This window comes from Elephas maximus, chromosome 5 (assembly GCF_024166365.1).
Source record: "Elephas maximus indicus isolate mEleMax1 chromosome 5, mEleMax1 primary haplotype, whole genome shotgun sequence".
In the NCBI taxonomy this organism is placed as follows: domain Eukaryota; kingdom Metazoa; phylum Chordata; class Mammalia; order Proboscidea; family Elephantidae; genus Elephas; species Elephas maximus.
The window spans coordinates 78498794-78524095 of NC_064823.1; the positions used below are offsets into that span (position 1 = coordinate 78498794).

Below are 25302 nucleotides of genomic sequence, written 5' to 3' on the forward strand. Positions count from 1 at the left end.
ATTGTTTAGCATCAAACTTCATTATTTATTCAAGAAATACTAAGCACCTATTCTATGCCATCATGACGCTACATGCTGAAAAACAGAGAAGAGAGACCTCTGTCAAGCTTCCAATTTTGTAAAGGATATGGGCAAGAATGCAGGCCACTAGAATATAATCTGACTTATGGTAAATGTTGGGTGCTATGGGAATATGTATCTGCGGAGCATAAAACAGACTGAGGAGTAGGGAGGGCCTGCCAGAGAAAGTGGTATTTAAGCTGAAACCTGAATAATTGGCCAGGGGAAACAGGGGTGGATTTCATAGAGAGAGGTGAGAATATTCCAATTAGCATGTGTGAAGGTTTAGGCAAAAGAGAATGCCACATTCAAAACACATAAATAATGAGAAGGAATTGCAAAAGATGTGCCTGGAAAGGCCCGACCTTGTAAACCATGAAATGAAATTCCGACTTTATCCCAAGTGTGGAGAACCACTGTAATCTTTTAAACATGAGAGATCAAATCAGATTTGTGGTTTCAAAAGATCACTTTGACTACAGTATGAGGAACAGATGCGGGACAGGAGTGGAATGAAGATGAGGGAATAAGATTAGAGGCTTTAGGACCCATACAGAGGGGACTGCAGTAATAAAAAAAAAAAAAAAGATGACAATGGCTTGAACTTGAATAGTGGCAACAGGAACGGGAAAGATGGATGGACTTGAGAGATGCTGATGAAGGTAAACTGATAAGACTTAACGATGTAGCCACACAGTAGAATGCCTTTGCAGTCAATAAAACACAGGTAAACATCATTCTGGTATTCTCTGCTTTTAGTCACAATCCATCTGGATGTCCTGGAGAAGGACATCATGCTTGGTAAAGTAGAGGGTGAGCAAAAAACAGGAGGACCCTCAACAGGATGGACTGCACGGCGGCTACAACAACAGGCTCAAGCACACCAACGATTGTGAGGATGGCACAGGACCAGGCAGTGTTTCCTTCTGTTGTGCATGGGGGTCACTGTGAGTCGGAACCAACTCTATGGCACCTAACAACAGCAATGATGTATCATTTCAGGAGAATGAGTAAGAGGGAAAAATGTTAAGATTTTTGGCTGGGCAGTTAGGTGGACGTTGACACTATTCATTTATTCATTCACCCAACAAATGCTCACTGAGCATCTACTATTTGCCAGGCATTGTTTCATGTATTGTAGATATGGTGGTGAACATATAGTGGTGATAATATCGCTGCCTTCACAGAGTTTATGTTCTAGTGGATGGAGACAAACAGTAAACTAACTGTTCGATTAAACAGTAATAAGAACTATGAAGAAAATAAAACAGGGCAATGGAATGGAGAGTGACTAAAGGTAGCCAATTTACCTAATGTAGTTACAGAAGGTCTTTCTCAGGTGGGGACATCTGAACAGAGACCCGAAAGATGAGAAGGAGCCAGCCACCTGTACATGTGGGGGAGGTATGTTTTAGGCAGGAAACTAGGGCTTCAAACAAAACCGGTTCAGAACAGACCAGTAATCTGCCAGCATAAATGAGGGCAGCATACGCGTTGCACAGCAGCCAAATCTGTTGCCCATCGAATTTTGACCTGAGTAGGAAACAAACAATGGTGTCCTGCTCAAAGATGGCAGCTGAGCATGCCACTTTGAATGTGTGTCGTTTTTCACAGCCCTGCCAATAATCCAATGGATCCCAAAAGTTTAAGATGCCTGGTGCAGGAGACTGGGTTATTGGCAGGACTGTAGAGAACAATACACATGCAAAGTGGCATGGTTGGCCGCCACCTTTGAGCAGGGCACCGATGTTTATTTCCTACTTGGGTCAAAGTTTCATGTGCAAAAAATCTCGTTGCTATGCAACATGTATGGTGCTCTTGTTTACATCAGCAACTACTGAACTGTTCCTAACCGATTTGAAGCCCTGCAGAAAACAAAGGCAAAGACCAAATCACTTTGGGTAAAGTTATTTACCCCGCAGAGAGGATACTTAGGGGTGGGGATGAGGGGGGAGGAAATGATGTGTTCACTTTGGACGTAACTTTGAAGGTGCTTGTGGGATCTCCACAGGATATGTACACTAAAAAAATTGAGGTAAGCATCTTCTATGTGATAGGCCCTGTCTGAAGATATAAAAGAGCAAGAAAAAAACTCCTCACCATCGATCAGCAAAGACAGACAAGAAAACAGGGTTATAATATCATATAAAGGTTACTGGCTCAGCTCGGTTTATTTTAAGTAAACTCAGCTTGAGAGGCCACTGGGTCTAATGGGTCAAGTTTGAGGTTTGGTGTTGTAATACAAGTTGTATTGCCTATGCTTACTATCAAGTGGGAGAAACAGTCAACACTTCACTGTGCCTGTCTTTATATTGAGCTATACATCTCTCTGTCAACCTAGGAGAGACAATTAGTGGACAAATTAGCTACAAAAGAGAGCTCATCAACGTGGAAAAGAAACATGAAATGACATCAATATTGAGGGAAACTAAGAATGGGTATGAAATTTCCAGACCAACCTTCAAAGCTTGATGCAGTCTGTCAGCCAAAAAGGCAGGCGTGTTCCTCACACAATGAACTGTTATAAAAAAGCAAAGCAATGCTCAGTTTCATTTAATAAAAATTGAGTTATAATAGAAATTGGGTTAATCTACAGTAATCTGTTAAAAAAAATTCTCAGGGCTGTATCCCCTTTCCACTACTGGCTTTTGTTTAGAATGAAAGAATGAGTGCTTAACCTGAATTTCAAAGCTCCTAACGTCATATTTGCACGGAACTTCAGCACAGTAATCATCTTCAGCCATAGAGAAAATAAAAGTACCTGCCAAAAAAACTCCCACAGCGCCTGACTCATCTGCAGCTCCCGGACACACTGAACACCTACGCTTGCACTGATAACTCCCTGGGGTGTAGCTCCTTTTCTAACACCTTTGGCTTCAGATGAATAACTTGAGTCTAAAGACTGCAGAGATGTTGCTCCAAATAACTCATTAGGTCAGAAGGGGCACAGGAGTTCAATTTAAAAGCAATGTTTCTAGTGGCAAGATTTTCTCTTAAGCAACTGGATTAGAGTTTATAGACTGGTTAGAGTAATGATATTAGAACCAGCGTCTGTAATCTAAATCCAGTCATCCAAAAAATACTATGATCCTTCCATCTTTTATTGTGAAATAGCATGTAAAGCAGAAATAGAACAAGAAAAAGAAAATTGGCAAATATGTGAATAAATGAATTATCCTTTCAATGAAGTGAAAATAGTCAGGTGTAGAAAATTCTATGGGCAACAAATCTATTTACTGCACCACAATTACTTTTATCATCTTAAACCTGATCTGAAGGGAGGAATCTGACCAAAAGTGAATGGATTTTGTAACGACATTTGGAGATCAGGACAAGAATAAGTGACTTTCTCATAGATCTCTTAAGGAAAGCTAAAAGGCTTTTGGTTTATGTAAGTGATTTGAAGAAAAGAGGAGAAATGTATTAGAAATCCAAACATGGAATCTGGGGACAAACCATGAAAACAGTATTACATGTGAAGTTGTTTGAGAAGAAACCGTCCATTCAAATTGGTAGTACCTAATTTTCCTGAAATTCATATTAAACAAGCCTCAATAATTTGATCAAAAATATTATGCCCTACCAACCATTCTGACCAGGGTCACAATAGATGGTCCTGAATAGAATGGGAGAAAAATGTAGAATGAAACTCAAATTCTTAAAAAAGTTCAGACTTGCTAGACCAGTAGAGACTACAGGAACCCCCTAGGCTATTCCCCTGAGACATCATCTTTGCTTTTTAACAATTTAAAGAGGTCCTTTGCACTAGATGTGCCCAATGTAAATGCAACCTTATGAGCTCCTGAAAGCCTGCTTATCCCTCCCTATAAAAGAAAAGCTTTCCGTTTGAGTTTGAAATACTTGCATATTTCTGAGTTCAGAGTGTTCTTCCTATTGCAAAAGTATCTTAAATAAAGTCTCTCTTTATGTCTGGATTTGGCTTCATTTGACAACTACTATGTTCCTATTCTAGAGCCCTGGTGGAGCAGTGATTAAAGTGCTCGGCTGCTAACTGGAAGGTCGGCGGTTGAACCCACCAGCTGCTCCACAGCAGAATGATGTGGCAATCTGCTTCCATAAAGAGTACTGCCTCGGAAACCCTATGGGGCCATTCTACTCTGTCCTATAGGGTCACTATGAGTTGGAATTGACTCAACAGCAATTTTTTTTTTTTAATGTTTCTATTATGTATTTCTAAGATGATTCAGTTCAGACGGTTTCTCATGTCCAAAACTGCTGACATATGGTATGATTCCATTTATCTGGAATGGAATAGGCAAATCTAGAGACAGAAAGGAGATTAGTGATTGCTGGGGCAGGGGAGGGAGGGATAAGGAGTTGCTGCAAATTGGTATGGGAGTTTATTTTGGGGGTGATAAAAATATCCTAAACTTAGATTATGGTGATAGGTGCACAATTCCATGAACATACTAAAAAGCAATGAATTGTATACTTTGAATGGGAGAGTTTTAAGGTATGTGAATTACATCTCAATAAAGATGTTCAAAAACAACTGTTGTTAAATTTTTTTTTTTCCATTCCAACGGTAGACTGAAATAGAAAATGAAAGTGTGACATCATCTTAAATCATAAGGGCTTTTTTTCGCTTGATAAAATGACATATATTGTAGTCTAAATTTAGTGTACAATTCAATGCATATTTCTAATGTTTCTTAGCTCAATGAGTGACTTTGTATAGCTCAATAAAATTTTTCAAACATGACAGCTTAGCAAGAATAAGCAAAGTAAAATGCAGCAAAATTCATGTAAAGATTAGCAATATGAAATGGAAAAAATTAACTGGCTATACCATTGGTACATTCTCAAAACTAATTAGACTGATTTCAATTCCTTTTTTTTTTTAATTGAAAAAGCTTTTTGGTTTTTTGGCATATCTCTTAGAAATGCAGTCAGAGTCAAAAGCATGTATGTGTGTGTGTGTGCGTGTGCGTGTGTGCGCGTGCACACGCGCCAGTATTTGAATAAAAGCCCTATTCGTGGCATTGAGGAGACAATCAGAAGTTAAGTGAAACAACACGTGTGGAGTTAGCACTCAGAATGGGTCCTAGGACTTAGTGTGTGCTTGTTCCCTGGCATATTTTCTGTAATTTACTTTAAATTACTTTGGCATAGACTGTGTGCTATATATGTGTCTCACTACAGCACACAGAATGGTTGATTTATATCACAGACTATGAAACCAAACTGCCTAGATTAGAATCCCAGCTCTATCCTGTACGCCCTGTGTACCCTTGGGAAGTACCTTAACCTCTCTGTGGCTCAGGTTTACCAGCTCTACCAAGGGGGTGGAGCCCCTGGGTGATGAAAAGATTAATGCACTCGGCTGCTAACCAAAAGGTTTGCGTTTACTCAGGGGTACCTCGGAAGAAAGGCCTGGCGATCTACCTCCCCAAAATCAGCCATTGAAAACCCTATGGAACATAGTTCTACTCTGACAGACATGGGGTCACCATGAGTTGGAACCGACTCAACGGCAGCTTTTTTTTTTTTTAATCAAGGGGATAATAATAGTACCTAGTTCACGGGATTGTTATGAGGTTTAAATGAGTTGACATTTTAAAGAGTTTACCTCAGTGCCTAGCACAAGGTAAGTTCCACATAAGTTTTTATTTAAAAATATCATTGGAATAACCCTAATTGGGAGTTCACCCTCCGGAGGTGGTAAGATTTGAAAGATCAATCAGAGGCTCTGGAGGAGGTTACTCTTAGGCATCAGCTATCTTTATCTCACCAGAGGCTTTATTAATTATTACAACAGATGTTAGGAACGATTTTTCATTGATGAAATGACAAGATTAGACTAGCCCTACACTGTACAGATGCTACTTATTGTGTGCTGTCCAGTCGAGTCTGACTCGTAGTGACCCTATGGGACAGAGTAGAACTATCCCATAGGGTTTCCTAGGCTATAATGTTTACAGGAGCAGATCGCCAGGTCTTTTCTCTCAAAGAGTGGCTGGCAGGTTTGAACCGCCGACTTTTCCATTAGAAGCCTAGTGCTTAACCATTGCGCCACCTGCGTTAATAGAGAATAAGCCTGTAGCAATCCCAATAGCCTCCCTAAACCCTTTGGAGTGGTTTAGGATGCCGATCAATCCTGTCTGCATACAAGCACTTAACAAAAGATTTTGCTGCCTGACTTGGAATAGAAGGGTCGCTGAATCCTGTCACTGAATAGTGACTCGTTCTTTTAAAAGCACCTTTCTTACAAGGTGCTGCTCATGTACCTAAAAGGACAGACATCTGAGACCTCATATAACTGTGTTTTTGTCTGCTTGTTAACTGACGTGTTTATGTGGAGATGGATTCAATCTAAGACTTACTTTCATTTTGACGTACCGCCTTGCTAACACAGTCAAAGTGGAGAAGACCTATAGCTCTGGGAGGTTACTGGCATCTTCTAAAAATAACCAAATATGGTGGATAACCAAATTGGCTTAGGTCTCAGTGTTCAACAAGGCTCAATTAAAAATATATATATATATATTTGCAGTTCTTAAAGAGGTGACAATAAACACAATGACAAGCCAAATACAAATTTAAAAGGCAAAGTAAGACGTAAAAATATAACCTCTTGATGCATCAAGTTAACAATATTTGTTGAGTATATTGTCTGTAGCACAGGCTGTGTTGGGGGCTGTGGGGAACAAAAGATGCATCAGTCACAATTCTTACATGAAAGGAGCTTACCCTGACATTGATTAAGAACAAGTGCAAGATAATTCAGCGCATAAGTGCTCAAGGGCTTACCTATGGCCAGCAGTAAGTCTTCAAAATGCCCAGATAATTCTCCTTTTATGCTGTCCTCGATGTCCTTCTGGCTGATATTTTTATATTCATCAAATGCTAAAAAGCAGTACCACAAAAACATTTAAACCATTCCAATTGACAACACTTGAATATACTCCAGTTTTAGATTGCATATGTAGGAGATCAAGTTTAGTAGCAACTTCAAAAACTCCTTCCTTAAACCCCCAGAAGTTGAGCACAGAAGTTTTTGTTCTTCTTTTCATTTCTTTTTAAGAAAATCATCCACAGTAAAACTTCATAGGCCATTTTTACTGATGACTTCTCTCTGTTCCTCTTCCCAGGCTGTTGACACTTAAAATAGCCTGAAAGGTTATAAAGCTAATGCTAAATAATTTATCTACAGTAGGGATATGGGCTATTTTTAAATTATAGTAGCACCATAGTGTGGTCATTAGTCAAGTACATTTTATCTGCTGAAGAAATCTTAATTGTTGTGCTGGGTAAATCATTCCCTAAGGGAGCATGGCCTACTTCACACCAGGGCTTCCCAAGGCAATCTTCCTAAAATGTAGATTCTGATCCAGTATATCTGGGATGGAAATGCAAATTTTCAGCAGGGAGTTGAACTGGAATGAACAGTTCAAAAGCCCTGCTTCATACCTATAAGAAAGCATCCTATTTCTTGATCATATTTGCCCAAAAGCAAAACCTGTACATATGTCACGAAGGATACAGGCATATTTTGCAAGCCAAGCAAATTTTTAAAAGAGAAATTTTGGAGACAGAACTAGGGTGGGTTGTTTGTTTTTTCCACATAAGGACACTAATAAAGCAACTATCATATACTATAAGGAGCCCTCATGGCTCAAGGTTAGGCACTCAGCTGCTAACTGAAAGGTCAGTGGTTTGAACCCATCAGCCACTCTCTGGGAGAAAAGACCCGGAGACCTGCTCCCGTAAAGATTACAGCATAGGAAACCCTATGGGGCAGTTCTACTCTATCCTATAGGGCAGCTATGAGTCAGAATTGACTCCATGGCACTCAACATCATCATATACTATATCGTTGTGATTTTAATGGCAAAACTAAAGAAGGACAACCTCAGGATTTAAGTCACAGTATTGTCCTTACGTTTCTTCACTTGTCCATGAACTTGGCATAAGTTTAGTCACGCACTGCGGTTGATCTCTAGACTAGCACCTTGAAGCCAGTCAGGGGTATTCACAGTAAATGCAGTTCTGGGCGTCTGGGTGCTATTTGCTTCCACAATACCTCAGGGAGAAACAGTGTCCATGTGGGTGACTGAAGGGTGGGTACTTAGTTCATTTGCTTCCAGAATACCTCAGGGAGACGTGGTATCCATGTGGGTGAGGGAAGGGTGGGTACTTAGCAGTTTCATCTAAAAGTTGGTCTGACCAGAGAGCTGTCTTATGTTTTTTACTTTTCCTCCATTTACCTTTATATCAGAAAGAGCTGAATGTTATCCGGTATTAACGCATTAACAGAAACTCACCGGCAATGCTTGGTTGTTCTGGAATGTGACTAATTAGGGAAGTGATAGGGTGGAGGCAACTCAGACAAACCCCTCCACCCCACAGGAACACTCCCTTTCCGCCCTCACCCCAGAGGGCTGCCCTTCTTCTCTCTGTCACAATTCTTCCCTAGTACCCCCAGGGCAATCCACTCAGCTTCCAGGGGAAAGCACAAGCATTAGTGCTGCCTTCATCTAGACCATATTGTTTCTTAAGAAATTTATAGATAAAATTGGAACAGCCTTTGCAATTTTAAACTTCATTTTCTAGAGCTTTGCATGTGAAATCCAAAGCCATTTCCAAAAAAAAAAAAAAAATCACAAAAACAAAAAAAGATTGTAATGTGGTCAAAAATGAATCAAGTCCATACTTAGTTTCAGCTGAGGAAAGCTCCTTAAACACAGGATCTCGGTGAATTTATCTTCATCTGTGCCCCATTTCTTCTCACCAGCATTATAGAGAATCTGTTGGATGAGGAGAGGGAGACATTATTGCTAAACTGACATAATTCCCTCTCTACCTCTCTTTTTTTTTTTTTTTGGAAGGGTGGAATGAGAAAAGTGGGCAGTTTGTTATACTTGAGGGTTCAGTGAGATAATCTATTACCTAAGTCTTTCGCTTTTAGCAGACTAGAAATTTGAGTGTTGGTGTGGCAGGAGTCGGGAGAGTGATGATTGCCAACAGAGAAAGCAGGAAGCTGGGGCTGGGTGATTCCTGCTTTTATGGATTGAATCATGTCCTTCCAAAAATATGTGTTGAAATATTAACCCCCTGTACCTATAGAGGAGCCCTGGTGGCGCAGTGGTGGAGAGCTTGGCTGCTAACCAAAAGGTCAGCAGTTTGAATCCACCAACTGCTCTTTGGAAACCCTATGGGCCGGTTGTACTCTGTCCTTTAAGGTCACTATGAGTCAGAATCGACTGGACAGCAAGAGGTTTGCTTTGGGTTTTTTTGGATACCTACGGAATGGATGGAGCCCTGGTGGTGTAGTGTCAGAATTCGTATGACGGCAACATGGTTTTTATAGAATGGAGCCCCGCTACTGCAGTGCTTAAGAACTCGGCTGCTAACCAAAAAGGTCAGCAGTTCACAGTTTGAATCTACCAGCTGCTCCTTGGAAACCCTACATGGCAGTTATACTTTGTCCAAATAGGGTCACTATGAATCGGAATCAACTCAGTGGCAACAGATTTTTGGTATACCTATAGAGAAGCCCTGGTGGTGCAGTGGTTAAAGTGCTCGACTGCTAACTGAAAGGTCAGCAGTTTGAAACTACCAGCAGCTTCACAGGAGAAAGATGTGGCAGTCTGCTTTTGTAAAGATTTATGGCCTTGGAAACCCTATGGGGTCGCTATGAGTTGGAATCGACTTGGTGGCAGTGGGTTTGGTTTCGGTTTGCTGTACTTACAGATGTAATCCAAGAAGAAGAGTTAAAGGGGACATTGCCTTTGCTCTGTTACTGACCTGGGCGTCCTTTTTAGCCAGATGTTCATCGACTTTCAGACTCTCATCTCTTCTACCCTAAACAGGAAGGATGAAAACAAGGGCAAACCTTTTAAAGACAGAAAATTCTAACACTCACTCACCAATCCCTAATGCAACTGTTAGAAAGCACGCCTGGCTGCACTTGTTTAAAATGCTCTGACCAGCAGGACCCTTCAGAGGTTTTTCTCCAGTAAAGGCCACGTAGCAAAGAGGAAAGACTGTTGGTGGAGGAATCAGGCACTCTGGCTTCTAGTTCTGGCTCTGCCACAAAATTTACTAGAAATCACACAATTCTCTGGGCTCAGCTCCCTCCTCTGAAAACTCCAAGGTCCACACCAACTCTAATGTTGAAGGTTGTACGGTTATGTGTGTGTACGTGCACAAATGCTTCTGCACACTATAGAAAGACAGAAGACAGGAGAGGGGGAAAGCAGGACTGCCTGAATTATTTTGAGAATTACAGGTGAGTGAAGCATTTGGCTAAAATATTTTAGAAATAAATTTTGAAAATTGAAAAATCCTATTTCAAACCATAGGTCCTTATATACACGTTTGATTTTTGCAGTTTCTTTTCCTTATTTCTCTTCTGTGTTGCCGCTCCTTGGCTGCTATTAGTTTGCCTTCTTGTTCTCTTTCATTGCGTACTCTGCTCGAATAATAAAAATGCTAATAATAATTGGTATTATTGATCACCAGTTATTGATCACTTTCGGTGTGCTAAATACTTCCCAGGCTTTCTCTCTCTTAATCTTCACAACACCCTAAGAGGTTGGTACTATTACCATTTTAATTTCACAGATATGAAAACTAAGGCTTTAAAGCTTAAAGGAACTTGTTCAAATACACAAAGTTCTGTTTGAGTCTAAAAGCCAGCTCTAACGCCCTACTCTCTACTGCCCCCTGTGGGTGGGTGAGTGTGCCTGGATATACATCTCTGAATATATACCTCTGTGAGTGTATGTCTGCAGCAACGCTGAATAATTTTGGTTATGTGGGTTCCACTTTAATAATGTCTTCACCATTTAAAACAACTGGCACCATAATTAGGATAAACTGTTTCCTACTGGCATCATGCTTCAGTCTTGACAAGTGGTGTTTTAACCCTCATGCTAAGGCCATTGTTGAGATTGTGGGTGCTGTGTAAATCTGCTGAAAGAGGCTGGTGAGCCATGGCTTAAATTACTTCCCCTCACACACACAGCTGTGAGCACATGTCATCCCTGCCCTGCCCATCTTCATCACCAAAGTCCTGAGCCGCCTAAAATGAGACAGCAAGGTATGGCCTGATTTACTCATATGCTGATTAATGGTTTAGCAGCTCTTACAAGGTGGCGAGGATGAAGTTGCAGCAAGCCATTTATTCCTTAATCTGAGACTGAGACAACCACCTCTGAAGATAATTCTTCTGTATCGTGTTCCCTACTTAATTGAAACACTAATGAAAGAGATATATATTTGTTAGAGTCCAGAAGGAAATCAACATATTCTTAAAAAATAGAGACACATATAATGCAGAAGAAAAAACAGTCATTTTACATCAGATGATTTATGAGAATATTTCCTAATATACTGTGAAATATCAATACATTTTTAATTCTTATGCTGACCAAAACAAGATTTTCTTGTTATGTCATGATGTATATATACATATATATATTTATGATCTTGGTTAAACATTACATTGCTTGATGGCAATGCAAATGTAGAATAAATAAATAATTTTATAAGGAAGACTGCAATCTCACCGCCTCCATTTGGTTATTTTTAAATGCCCTAAAAATTAGTACTGAGTATGCAGTTTATTGAGAAGTTTAAAAAATAAAATAACACCTTACTTCAGCCAAAGTCAGCAGAGCTTTCCGGAAGTCACCAGATGCTTCAGAGCAAACGTCATCTCTAAGACTCTTCTTATATACTGAAACCAAATAAGAATGAACTTAAGCCTTGGCAAATTGAAAAATCTTCTAAAACAGAAAAGATTCAATGTCAACGTTGGCAATGAATAAGTATCTGATGAAGTAAATCTTGCTCTTTTATTTAACTTCATGGTGCTCTTCTCTTGTGAGACGGATACCTTCTCGTAATTATTGCTATAGTGTGTGTTATGGTAGATGCATAAGAACAGAAAGAATCACCATTAGGGATGAAAGCGTGGTCCGTTTCATGTGACAATGGCACTAAAGGAGGCATGGTGGGAAGGCTAGGGTGGGAGAGCTGCTGGTTTGCTTTCCAATTTCCATCCTCTCCTTCATAGTAACAAAACCTCAATCTTTAGCAAGGCATGATGCACACACCCTAAAGACTACATTCCCAGTTTTCCTCTTAACTGAGTACAGCTCCGTGACTAAGTTCTCGGCAATGAAATGTAGGCAGATACATGTGGCAACGCTGCCTAGTTTGTGAGTTGATACTTGGAGCTTGGGCAGCCATCGTGGACTATGAAGATGAGGACTACATCTAAGGGATGGCATAAAAGTAAGCAGCAAGAGATCTAGGCTCCTGAAAAGTTTGATAAATCAATTTTTTTTTTCCTTTACCAGTCCTGGAACTGTGAATCTCCTGACTTTTTTTTTACATGTGCAAGAAATACATTTCTATCTTATTTAAGCTACTATTATATTTCTGTTTTATGAACCTAACTGGAATATTAACTAATAGCTAGATTGTATTATTTGGTAGAAAGAAAAAAAAAAAAAAAGACTCTAGGCATCCTATTTTCCCCTTAACAATTGCCAACCGTGTGTTCACATATTTTAGTACTGACTAGTTACAGTCCAGAATCTCCAAGTGGCACAAATGGTTAGGTGCTTGGCTACTAACTGAAAGGTTGGCTGTTTGAACCCACCAAAAAGTGTTTCAGAAGAAAGGCTTGACAATCTGTTTCCAAAAGGTCATAGCCAAGAATACCCTACCGGGCGCAGTTCTACTCTGAAACACACAAAGTCACCATGAGTCAAAATCAACTCAATGGCAACTGGGTTTTTTCACTGGTTAACTGCAGTCCATTTATGTAGCCTGTGATGTACAATACCCACCCATTTTAAATCTCTGTTCTGCTCTATCCCTGGGAAGTGATCCCCTTGGAGTCACTGCACAAGTGGAGGGCAGGATTAGGATCTAACACCAGGTGGCTACTTGAACTCTGCCTCCATCATTCTCAAGAGCTCTGTATGTTGGTCATATGAATGCTCGTCCTGTAGAAAGTGATCTGAACTTATGTAATAGCAAAAATTACGGTGAGAGAACTCCTCAAACATGATTTTAGTACATCCCTTTTTCAGAAATCTGTCATTTTCCAAAGCAATTCAAATAAACAAAAATCCACTATAAAAATAAATTATTTATTTACATGATAACTTTTAACAGGCCTCATTACACCTAATAGTCTTGATACTGTTACATCTATACTTTAGTTAGGAAAAATTAAAACATTGAGTCAAATAACTAAGTTCCATTTGTGAGAATTTGCAGAAGTATTTTATAATTTTAGAGTTAGCTAGATGAGGCTTTATAGACATCCTGTTTTAGTCATCTAGTGCTGCCATAACAGAAATACCACAAGCATATGGCTTTAACAAAGAGAAATTTATTTTCTCACAGTCTAGTAGGTTACAAGTTCAAATTCAGGGCGTCGGTTCCAGGGGAAGGCTTTCTATCTCTGTCAGCTCTGGAAGAAGGTCCCTGTGCTCCATTTTCCCCGGCCAAGGAGCTTCTCAGGCACAGGGACCCCATGTCCAAAGGACGTGCTCTGCTCCTGGTGCTACTTTCTTGGCAGTACGAGGTCCCCAACTCTCTGCTTGCTTCCCTTTCATCTCTTTTATCTCTTGAGAGATAAAAGGTGATGCAGGGAAACTACCTTGGATCAGGGAGATGACCTGAGTAAGGGTGGTGTTACAATCCCACCCTACTCCTCTCAACATAAAATTATGATAAAAAAGTGGAGGACAACTGCATAATACTGGGAATCATGGCCTAACGAAGTTGAGACACACATTTTTGGGGGGACATAATTCAAACCACGACACATGTCATGCAACCTCCCCACTCTACCCTTTACTCCACATATTTCACAGGAAATTAAACTTAAAAAAAAGACAACTATTTTCATCAAAACTGACAGCTACTATATACATTTTGAGGTACCATCAAGTCCAGATCAAAAAATAAGATATTGCAACAGTGTAGGAGCCTGAGCTAGAACTTAGAGTTCTTGATCCCTGATTCAGTGTTCTTTCACGTACCACTAACTTGGAACACTCATAAAACTTCAGAATTTAGCTCCCTATTTATTTAGACTCCATTGTGTCATTGTGGAGCCCTGGTGGTGAAGTGATTAAGATCTTGGCTGCTAACCAAAAGGTCAGCAGTTTGAATTCACAAGCCGCTCCTTGGAAACCCTATGGAGCAGCTCTATTCCGTCCGGCAGTGTCAGTATGAGTCCGAATTGACTCGACGGCAACAGGTTTGTATCATTGTACTGGACAAATCAGACAAGATGCCTGGCCCCTTTATGAGGGTCAAGATGATAATCTCTTTTGACTGGTTTCTCACACATACGTCACCATTTCACATTATATAACACCATCGCTCTTTCACATTACATGACACCATCACTCTTTCTACAGCTGACTGGAACAGGGTTGGTGTCTGATGATAGGTAGCCAGCAGCCTAAAAGGTGGCCTGGTGAGAGAACTTTGCCCAAAAGTAATGTTCTGTACTAAATAGTGGTGTCTTGAGCCCATAAGATCTTCTCTATTAGGGAATGAGCTATACAGAAAAAGAGACAAAGACAATAGAGCAACAAAATACAAAGATCCCCCAGAAATAAGGCAGAAAACAGAAGCCAATAATAACCAGAAACCATAAGTCTTGAACAGACACTACCAGTAGGAAGAGAGAACTTACTTGGCAGTGTCAAGAATAGTAGAAGCAGCTCTTTCTGCCATCTTGGAGCCTGTGAAGGCCTGCTGGGAAAAGGACTTCTAAAACTGCAAATATGTCTGGAAGGCTGTGGTTCAAGGCCATTTTTGCTGACTGTAAAGGGGGTCTCCAGAACCAGAGGTAGCAACATCTCTTCTTAAAGCTGAAGGTGTTTATGCCCAAAATGAAACGGAATTCTATACAGGCAAAACCAAAAATACCCAAACCAGTTGCTGTCTAGTTGATTCTGACTTATGGCAACTCTATGTATGTCAAAGTAGAACTACGCTTCATAGGGTTTTTGGTGGCTGATTTTTCTGAAGTAGATCACTAGGCCTTTTTTCCAAGGTGCCTCTAGGTGGATTCAAACCACCAACATACGGTTAGTAGCCAAGCATATTAACCATTTGCAACACCAGGGACTCCTCTGTTCAGGCAAGAAATGTGCTTATGTGTTGTCTTAGGCTGGGTTCTCTAGAGAAGCAAAACCACTAATGTGTATAAATAAATATATATAGAGAGATCTATATCAAGGAAACAGCTCACACGATTGTCGGGGTTAGAACGTCCCAAGCCCTTGGATCAGGATAGAGTCCTTTCCCAATCCACAGAGCCACAGAAGCTGGTGAACCCAAGATGAGAAGGTCAGAGAGCAGGGCTCCTGCTCACAGACTGACGGTTGAGGAATCCCCAAGGTCGGCAGGCAAGATTGCAAAGTTTCTCCTGAGTCATGCAGCTGCAGGGGCTGGCAAACCCAAGATAGGCAGGCCGGGGAGCAGGACACTTGCTGACAGGCCATGAAGATTGGCGAATCCCAAGATGGACAGATAAGCTGCTAACTCAAGTCCCAAGAACCAGAGGTCAAACAAGAGACAGCTGCTAGATCCAGAACAAGCCAATAACATTTGCAAGGTGAGCAGGAAGGAAGTAGGCAGCAGAAGGTGGAGAGATGAAGGCTGAAGGGGCAGAGAGCCGCCACATGCCCCACCCCCACCAAGACCACTGAGCAGGTTCCATCATGTGGGTGCTCACATATCAAAGTTCGACAGGGAAGTAATCACAATATTATACAACTGCCCAAACACTGAGAATCGTGGCCCAGCCAAGCTGACACACAATCTTAACCACCACAGTCTGCCTCTTGTCAACTTGGCATCTGTATGCATCTCCCCAAACCATACATAATCTCTGAACAAGCACAATTACAAAGTTATACTTACACCTAACAGGATAAAACTAACACACGTAAACCAAAAACGCACTAGTCCCGTTTACTTCTTATATTTTATAAGTGAAGAAAACAAAAACATCTGATGCACACATACGAAGCATAAATACTCATAACAATTACAGTCCTTGTTTCTGCAACTGGTCATGTGGCCATAACTGGTATTTAGAACTACCTTCTTCCACCACCCATTCTGTATTCCCTTTGCCCTCAGCAAGTACCTCAGCTGGTCGTGGTTCTTTGCCTAGTGGGGTGACCTAAACCTTCACTCCTGAAGGGTCTGGGCCATTAGTAGTCATGTCAGAATTGGGTTGTTATAGTTTTCCATTCACTTTAATAACAGGACATGGCAGTACGAAATAACAGGACATGGCCATATGAAGAGATGCCCTAAAGGATCTCCTGCATTCCAGACATACTCTTCTTTACGCTCATTGTGTAATATCAATCTGATTTCCTCTTGGCAGTCTAGATCAATCACACCAGCCAATATGGTAACTCTCTTCCTTGCCTGTTGATCCAGAGGCATAAAAAGCCCAAAGTGGCCAGGTGGTATTCTTAGCTTCCAGTTCAACGGAATCAGTGATGTGTCTCCAGGTGGGAGCATTCCTCCCTTTGGAACTAAGACCTTTAGGCCTGCAAAGCATAAGGTCATGGGGACAGGAAACAAAAATCTTGCAAGTGGGTCACTATGGGAAATAGTGAGTGGTGACACTCCCAGTTCCACCCCTTGATTCCTAGACCCATGAATCCTTGCTATGGGAGAAATAGCACCATATACTGGATGCTGATTTAGTGTATATACAGCCTCCTGGAGAACACTGCTCTAACCCTGTAAGGTACTGCCACCTAGCTGGTGCCATTATTGTGTCTTTAGGAGGTCATTCCATCAATCTGTCAAGCCAGCTGCTTCAGGATGATGGGAAATATGGTAAGACCAGTGAATTCCATGAGCATGGGCCCACTGCTGCACTTCGCTTGCTATGAAGTGAGTCCCCTGATCAGAGACAATGCTGTGTAGTATACCACAATGGTGGATAACGCATTCTGTAAGTCCATGGATGGTAGTTTTGGCAGAAGCATGGTGTGCAGGGAAGGCAAATCTATATCCAGAGTAAATGTCTATTCCAGTAAGGACAAAATGCTGCCCTTTCCATGATGAAAGTGGTCCAATGTGATCAACTTGCCACTTCGAGGGATGGAGCCATATTGGGGACTCAGTGTTGTTCTCTGCTGTTAGCAGATTGGGCACTCAGCAGTGGCTATAGCCAAGTCTGACTTGGTGAGTGAAAGTCCATGTTGCTGGGCCCATGGATAATTTACATCCCTGCCACCACAGCCACTTTGTTCATGAGCCCACTGGGCAATGACAGGGAGTAGCTGGGGAAAGAGGATTATGGTTTCCACAGAACATGTCATCCTATCCACTTGATTATTAAACTCATCCTCTGCTGAGGTCACCTTTTGGTGAACATTCACATGAGACACAAATATCTTCACTTTTTTGGCCCATTCAGAGAGGTCTATTCAACATACCTCTTCTCCATAAATCCTTGTCTCCAATTTTCCAACTATGTTCCTTCCAAGTCCTTGACCATCGAGACAAACCATTGGCCACAGCCCATGAATCAGTATACAATTGCACATCTGGCCATTTCTCGTTCCAAGCAAAATGAACAACCAGATGCACTGCTTGAAGGTCTGACCATTGGGAGGACTTCCCTTCACTACTGTCCTTCAGGGAGGTCCCAGAAAGGGGCTGTAGTGCTGTCACTGTCCACTTTCGAGAGGTGCCTGCATATCACGCAGAATCATCTGTAAAGCAGGCATGAGTTTTCTCTTCTTTAGTCAACAGGTCATAAGGAACTCCTCACGAGGCCATAGGTACAGACTGGGAAATGGAAGGTGATGTCACAGGAGTGGAGACCATGGGCATTGGGCCACTTCTTCATGCAACTTACTTGTGCCTTCAGGTTCTGTTTGGGCCTGATCTCATATATACCACTTCCATTTAATGATGGAGTGCTGCTGTGCACGTCCAACTTTATGACTCCGTGGGTCTGACAAGAGACAACTGCTGGATCCAGAACAAGCCAACAACATTTGCAAGGTGACCAGGAAGGAAGTAGGCAGCGGAAGGAGGAGAGATGAAGGCTGAGGGGGAGGTGTGCCGCCACATGCCCTATCCCGCTGATACCACTCAGCAGGTTCCATCATGATGGTGCTCACATATCAAATTTCAACAGGGAAGTGATCACAACATTATACAACTGCCAAAACACTGAGAATCATGGCCCAGCCAAGTTGACACACAATGTTAATGGTCACATGTGTTCAAAGCAAAGAACAACACAGTGACTCCTGATGGCAAACCTGACAAAACCAGAATAATCCGTGAAAAAGAAATTCAAACCCGTGGGAATAGTGGCATGGCTTGTGCCAAATTCTGAAGCAATTTTCCTGGTAAGGCCATTGGACACAGAATCCAGATGATGCTGTACCCCTCAATGATTTAAACTTATTGAAAAGTAAATAAATACAACCATGCATTTAAAAAAAAAAAACAGAAGCAGAGAAGGAAGGAAACAAACTTACTGTAATGGAAGACATCAGCACAAGGAGTGATGGATGCCTGATGCTGAGGAATGACAAGATAACTGGGCCCCCAGGGTAGCACTTTGTCCTGAAATTTCTATGAAACTTGGCTATACATGTTTGAGACTATTTTCTTCTTTACTGCTTTGTGTATCATTAATCCCTATTAAGCAAGGCAACCTAGATGCAATTCTATTCCTTATAGCCTTAAAGAGCTTAACTCATGCAGTAATGGGGGTCTCTGGTAACTTTGAGCTATTATCATTTGTCATTTTTGCTGAACAATTGTCCCTAAATGTTAGGACTTTTGTATGATTCTTAAGACCTCAAACTTTAGTGAAGATATTAATTCAATAAATACTTATATTTATTCCACCCCTTTTTTTTACCACACACTCTGTTTTAGGCACTACGGATACAAAAAATAAAAAACCCGAACTCATTGAGTTTGATTCCTACTCCCAGCAACCCTATAGGGCAGAGCAGAACTGCCCCTCAGGGTTTCCAAGGAGTGACTGGTGAATTAGAATTGTCAGCCTTTTGGTGAGCAGCCACACTCTTCATCACTGCACCCCTTGGGCTCCAATAGGTATACAGCAGTGAACAAATGAGATAACAATCCCCACCCTCACAGAGGTTACGTCCTTGGGTTGCTTATACACAAATTCTGGACTCCAGGGAGCCATCATGAGGCATGTCTATGTACGGTGGAAGCAACTTTCCTAAGAAATACCAGGAAATAACAAGCCACCTAGAGATATGGCCCCTGGCCCTGATAATTTTTTATGTTTAAATTTTGTATAACTGGGGAAACCAGATACTTCTAAATATCTACAATGTATCCACCTATGCCTATTATTAAGCAATTGTTGCATCAACTGAAAATTCACCCGTCTATATCTTGCTTCATGATGCTAGTATTAAAAAAAATTCTGCAAATTAAATTTCTCAGCATGTTACATTCTACCAATAGGGGAAACTAGAGGAAGGCTGGAAGGCAGGTGAAGGGAAGAAGGACATGCTCTAAACTGCCTGCTTGCTATTTGTATCAAGTGTCAGCCCAGCACCCTGACAGTGGTAGTTGGTTCTAGACTCTATCTTCTTCTGGCATTCCTAGAACAAACCACTTCACATCTCATGGAGGCACCTGCACCAGCTGGATGAAGCCCTTTTCTCAGAGGTCTGAAATCCAGCTACTCAAGGCCTCTCCTCTGAGCTTCCGAAGTACCAACGCCAGGTAGGTGATACCCTCCTCTGAGATTCTTGTTTCTAATAAACCCGAACTCTTCCCTTTGTTGCCCTAGCCCTCAGGGTTCTACCTCTGTGTTATTCCTATGTTCCCTTTTTGCCTCTTCAGTCCTCTAAAAAGTGTTTAAGCAATTCCCTGTATTAAATTCTCTCTGCTAAAATAACTAGCGCACTTTCTGTTTTCCGGACTAAATCCTGACTAATACATCAACAATAAAATCTTCTCTATCAATCACTGAGGTATTTACCATCTAGTGGGAACTGTCCAATATAACTTCTCTAGCACCCATCTAGGCACCTGCATACACCAGGCTTGAAACTCTTCCCACTGCCGAAGCTCCAAAGTGACCCCCCCGCCCCCACAAACACAAACATAAAACACCATGTTTCACTCAAAGTAGCTGCAGTGTTACAGGAGGCTTTGTAATTCTTACACAGCTAACAAACTATTAGGGCTCCGGCTAATTCTGTCCAATCTTCATGCTCACCACATCCTCTAAATGGCTCATCTAGTTTCCCACACTGAAAATCAAGTCTAAGCTGACTGGTTTTTAACATATAATAATAATATACTATGATTTGAGTCTCCCACATTTGATGAAAATGGTTGATTCAATTAAACAGTGATTGCTGAGAGCGAAATCCACTGCAGTGGTAATATCATAAATGCAAGGCATTAATACCATTGTTATGTAGCACTTTCTATCTTAGATCATATTCAAATCTTCTCTGAAAATCCACAGTCTTTAGCCCATTTCAGAATGTATCCGCTTCCCGTAAGTCCTGCCTCCTCAAAAAGCCTTGTGAAAAAGATATTGGTGGGCTTCTCGGAAAAGCAACATTGGCTCAGATATGTGTGAACATTGCTGTATATAAGCAGAAAATAAGACTACCTGTAGAGTAGGCTTGGGCGATCTCCTTCATCTGCCTGCCTGTCCTGGTGGTTAGAATTTCAATCAATGCATCTTCATTTGTTCCAGCTCCCTAAAAAAGGAAAAGGAAATCTAATTTTTAGAACACTTAAAAAATTTAATTTCACTCAATTCAGTCCTAACAGCTTACTTAATATCATTTTTAACAAGTTTTGAAGACACTAATATGAAGTCCCATGTTGCTCTAAAATAGTTTTCTAATTTTCTGTATTATTTTAGTATTAAAATAACATGAATTGCAAAATGGTACAGCCACTGTAGAAAACAGTTTGGCAGTTTCTCAAAAAGTTAATCATAGAATTACCACATGATCCAACAATTCTACTACCAGGTATATACCCAATAGACCTGAAAGCAGTGACTCAGACATATGAACCATGTTCACTGCAGCACTATCCATAATAGCTAAAAGGTAGAAACAACCTAACACCTCATGGGATTTGGTTCCTTGGTTTGAAGGTTTAAGGTCATGGTTTCATGGGAGGTCCCAGTTAATTGGCTGAATAATGTGTTTAGTGCTTCTGTTCAACCTCCCAGTTCACTGTGTAGTGCCTGGGGTCTTAAATGCTTGTAAGTGGCCATCCAAGGCACAATTGGTCTCTTTGCCTGGAACAACACAGGAAGAGGGGGAATCAGGAATAGGAAAAGGAAATGGATGTGTGGCTAATTGCCTCCATAAAAAACTGCCTCCTTTGCCATGAGACCAGAAGAACTGGATGATGCCTAGCTACTATTACGGAACATCTTGATTAAAGATTCCATAGAAAAATCCTGATAATACGGGGAAAATGAAGAACAGAATTTAAAAATTCATGGTCTCTAGACTTTCTGGAGCCATGGTAGATAGATAAACTGGGTAGATAAAATGCTGAAACTATTGCCCTGAGATGATCTTTAAAACTTAAACCAAAAATATCCCCTGAAGTCTTCTTAAAACCAAACAATAGTTTAGCTCAGTTAGTAAAGAATGTCTGCCTTGAGCATTAGTCTCTTTTAAGGTCTATCTATATGGGTCAAATTAACAACAACTACTAGAAAGACTAGATAAGAACCTTAGGGGGCAGTGAGTTTATGTTAATGAGGGAGGAATAACTCACAACTGGGTTAGAACAGTTGCAAAACTCAAAGAATGAAATCAGTGTCACTGAATTGTACATGCAGAAACTGTTGAATTGGTGTATGTTCTGCTGTGTATATTCTCAACAACAAAAAAACCCAAAATCATTTAAAAAAAATGAAAACAACCTAAATATCCAACAACATGTAAATGGATAAACAAAATATGATATATATATATATATATACAATGGAGTATTACTCAGTCATAAAGAGAAATGAAGTTCTGATATATGCTACAACATGGATGAGTCTTGAAAACATAATGCTGAGTGAATTAAGTCAGTTACAAAAGGACAAACATCGTGTGATCCCACTTAAATGAAACAAGTCAATGTACGGGGACCAAAGCTTATTAGTGGTTACCAGGGATGTGAGAGAGGAGGAAAGGGGGAGTTATTTCTTACGGGGGCACTGAGTTTCTGTTAATGGTGGTGGCTGCATGATGAACGTAATCAATGTCACTAAATTGTACATGTAAAAATTACTGAATTGGCAAATGTTTTGTTACGTATATTTTTATCAAAATTTTTAAAAAATGGTATAAACTCTCTGGGGTTAATTGACATAATAATTTTCAGGAAAAATTTCTGCTCAAGTGTCACAATAAATTTAATAATTTTTCAAAAAAATAGTATAAAGAAAAAAATTATGTCATTCAAGGCTAGAAATGATAGTCTAGTAGTATTAACTCTACTGAGCGTTCCAACAAACCACTATATTCTAAAAGGGTTCTACAGTTCTTCTGAATTTTACTGTTATACCACTGCACTGGTTTAGTCAGCAGTGTGTCATTCTCTTGACATAGGGAGATTTTCAAAGACTTAATAATGTATATTTTTGGGCCCAGCTGACTTGGAGACAAGTTACCCACTTCACTCCAGGCCCTGTTCCAGGGACAGAGGCTATAGAACAAGACTGATGAGGTTTCCTGCTATCATGGAGGTACCTTTTAGTCGGACAAAAATAAACAAGATAATTTTAAATAATAAAAAGTGCAATTAAGAAAATAAAACTGAGCGAACTGATAGAAAATGTCTGGGAGAAATGCATTCCAGAGAGAAAGAACATAACATATAAAGACCCCAAGGTATCTTAGAATGTTCAAGGATCAGAGAAGGTCAGTGTAGCTGTATACTGAAGATGGGGGGAAGAGGGTATTTAAAAAGTCACAGAGGTAGGCAAGAGTCTGTGTTGGGTGACAAAGGCCATGATAAAGAGTTTGGATTTTAAGAGTTCAAAGCCACTGGAGATTTATGCAGGTGAACAGCATAATCTGATTTACATGTAGTAAAAATAATTTTCGCTATTCTGTGAAGAACAGATTCCAAACCAAAAAACCCAAACCCACTGCCGTCGAGTAGATTCCAACTCATAGTGACTCTATAGGACAGAGTAGAACTGCCCTGTAGAGTTTCCAAGGAGCACCTGGTGGATTCGAACTGCCAACCTTTTGGTTAGCAGCCGCAGCACTTAACCACTACTCCACCAGGCTTTCCAAAGAAGAATAGATTAGAGGTGGGCAAAAATGGAGGCAAAGAGACCAGTTAGGAAGCTATTGAAATAGCCCAGTTGAAAGATTAGGGTGGTTGGCCTAGGGTGGCAGCAATGGATTTTGAGAGAAATGAACACATTTGGGATAGATGCTGGAAGTGGAGCTAATAGACTTACTGAGATTTTAAGGATAAGGGAAAGCAAGAGGTCAAGGAAAATACTTAAGTTTTTGGACTAAGCGGTGGGGTTGATGATGCCATGTATTTTTAATGACAACAAACTAGAAATTTGGATTCTACATGGCAAAAAGCAAACAAACAAAACAAAGATATGACAGGATCCCTTTGTCCCAGGAAGATCTGGACTCAAAGTTCCACGACTGATCCCTATTTCAGAGTCATTCCAATTGGAAAGCACAGAATCCAAAATGCCAACTGTGTCCTCCATATTTACAACCATATCTAAGTGTGTACTGGAAGAAAGTAACTGTTTTTGAAGACACAGTCAAATCCTGGGCAGAAAAGGCTTATATAGGGCTCATACCTTCATGGATTTTTGTAGCTGCTTCGCATCAAACACTGCCGGTGGAGTCACAAGGGCCACCATGGCATGCTTAAAGTTGCCAGAGAGATCACCCTTCAAGTCATCTTTCAACTCCTAAAAAAAAAAAGTTCCAAAGAGGAAAATATGAAATACTTTTCATTTCTTTCTCTAAGGTCACCTAGTGAAAGATGAACATATGAATCAAGATCAAATGAAAACATGCCCATCTGCTGGGAATAAACAGAAATGTCAAAGATATCTCTATGGGTATTAATCTGTATTTTATGATTATCTCCAAAATGTTCTGTTTTATAAAAGGCTTTTTGCAGGAAAGCCAATTGTTGTTGTTGTTGTTACTGTTGTCAAGTTGACCCCTGACTCATGGCAACCCCATGTATAAGGGAACAAAGGCTGTATGGTCTAGTGCCATCGCCATGATCAACTGTAGATAGGATCATTGTGATCCATAGAATTATCATTGGCTGATGCTCAGAAGTAGATCACCAGGCTTTTCTTCCTAGTCCATCTTAGTCTAGAAGCTCCAGAATTGTGTGTTAATATCCACATCCTATGTACTCAGTGCTCTCAAGACTTGGGTTAGGGTGTGGGAGGAGGAGAAGGAGGCCTCATTAATGCACATCTAGCTTCGATGGTAGGTGCCCTATTCCTGGGTACCTTCCTTCTCACTGACTGCCAAAAGCTCAGGAATAAAAAGGGAAGGGAGGATATTAGTTGGTCACTAGCCTTTGGTGAGAGCTTGGAACTAGGGGGAATTGGGAGCAGTTTTCTAGCAAGAGCAGTAAGGGAATCCCTAAGGGTAGCAATGGGGTGAACGTTACTTATTGATATTGCACTTTAGCACTGTTTTCACACAGTACATAAACTAGTCTAGCTCCCCTGCTTAAAGACGGGCAACATGGTTTCTGTCTTCAATTGTCAAAGGAATGTTATGGAATGCTTTTTGCCCCCTAACCTGCTCCTGAAACAGAGACTGGCAGCCTTCCAGATTGCTACACCGATGTAGGTACAGATCAACACTTACCACACTCATGGGGTAGCACAGCAGGGGCATGGCCCTGCAGAAACAAATCGAATGCAGCAAAGTGTCCCTAGCTCTGCTTCCATCAGCACAGGGCATATTCTTTTCTAAATGCTGAATTCCACTACCCTCTGTCCTCAACCCAAGACTTTCCAACTGAACTTAATTTCACAAGCTCTCATTGTATCTCACTGTGAGAAATGGTTATTTTCCTTAGCCTTCATTCTTCCTCCATATTCTGGAAATGCTGAATGGTCAGTGGATCATTCATGTTCCCTATACACAAATGTGCTGCCTTGGCCAGAAGCTTGGCAATTAATTTAATTCAACAAATATT

At 40.8% G+C, this 25302-nt stretch overlaps 1 protein-coding gene across 2 annotated transcripts in view; it reads right to left on the reverse strand.

The window, feature by feature from the left end:
- Positions 1-25302, reverse strand: part of ANXA3 (annexin A3) — a 122015-nt gene that overhangs the window by 65464 nt on the left and 31249 nt on the right. For both annotated transcript variants that reach the window (XM_049885931.1, XM_049885929.1), the window contains exons 5-11: positions 23927-24040; positions 20735-20825; positions 11685-11764; positions 9829-9885; positions 8735-8828; positions 6832-6927; positions 2520-2578 (exon numbers count right to left, since the gene is read on the reverse strand). In XM_049885931.1, the coding sequence (XP_049741888.1) occupies positions 2520-2578; positions 6832-6927; positions 8735-8828; positions 9829-9885; positions 11685-11764; positions 20735-20825; positions 23927-24040 (591 nt within the window). The remainder of the gene's footprint in view (positions 1-2519; positions 2579-6831; positions 6928-8734; positions 8829-9828; positions 9886-11684; positions 11765-20734; positions 20826-23926; positions 24041-25302) is intronic.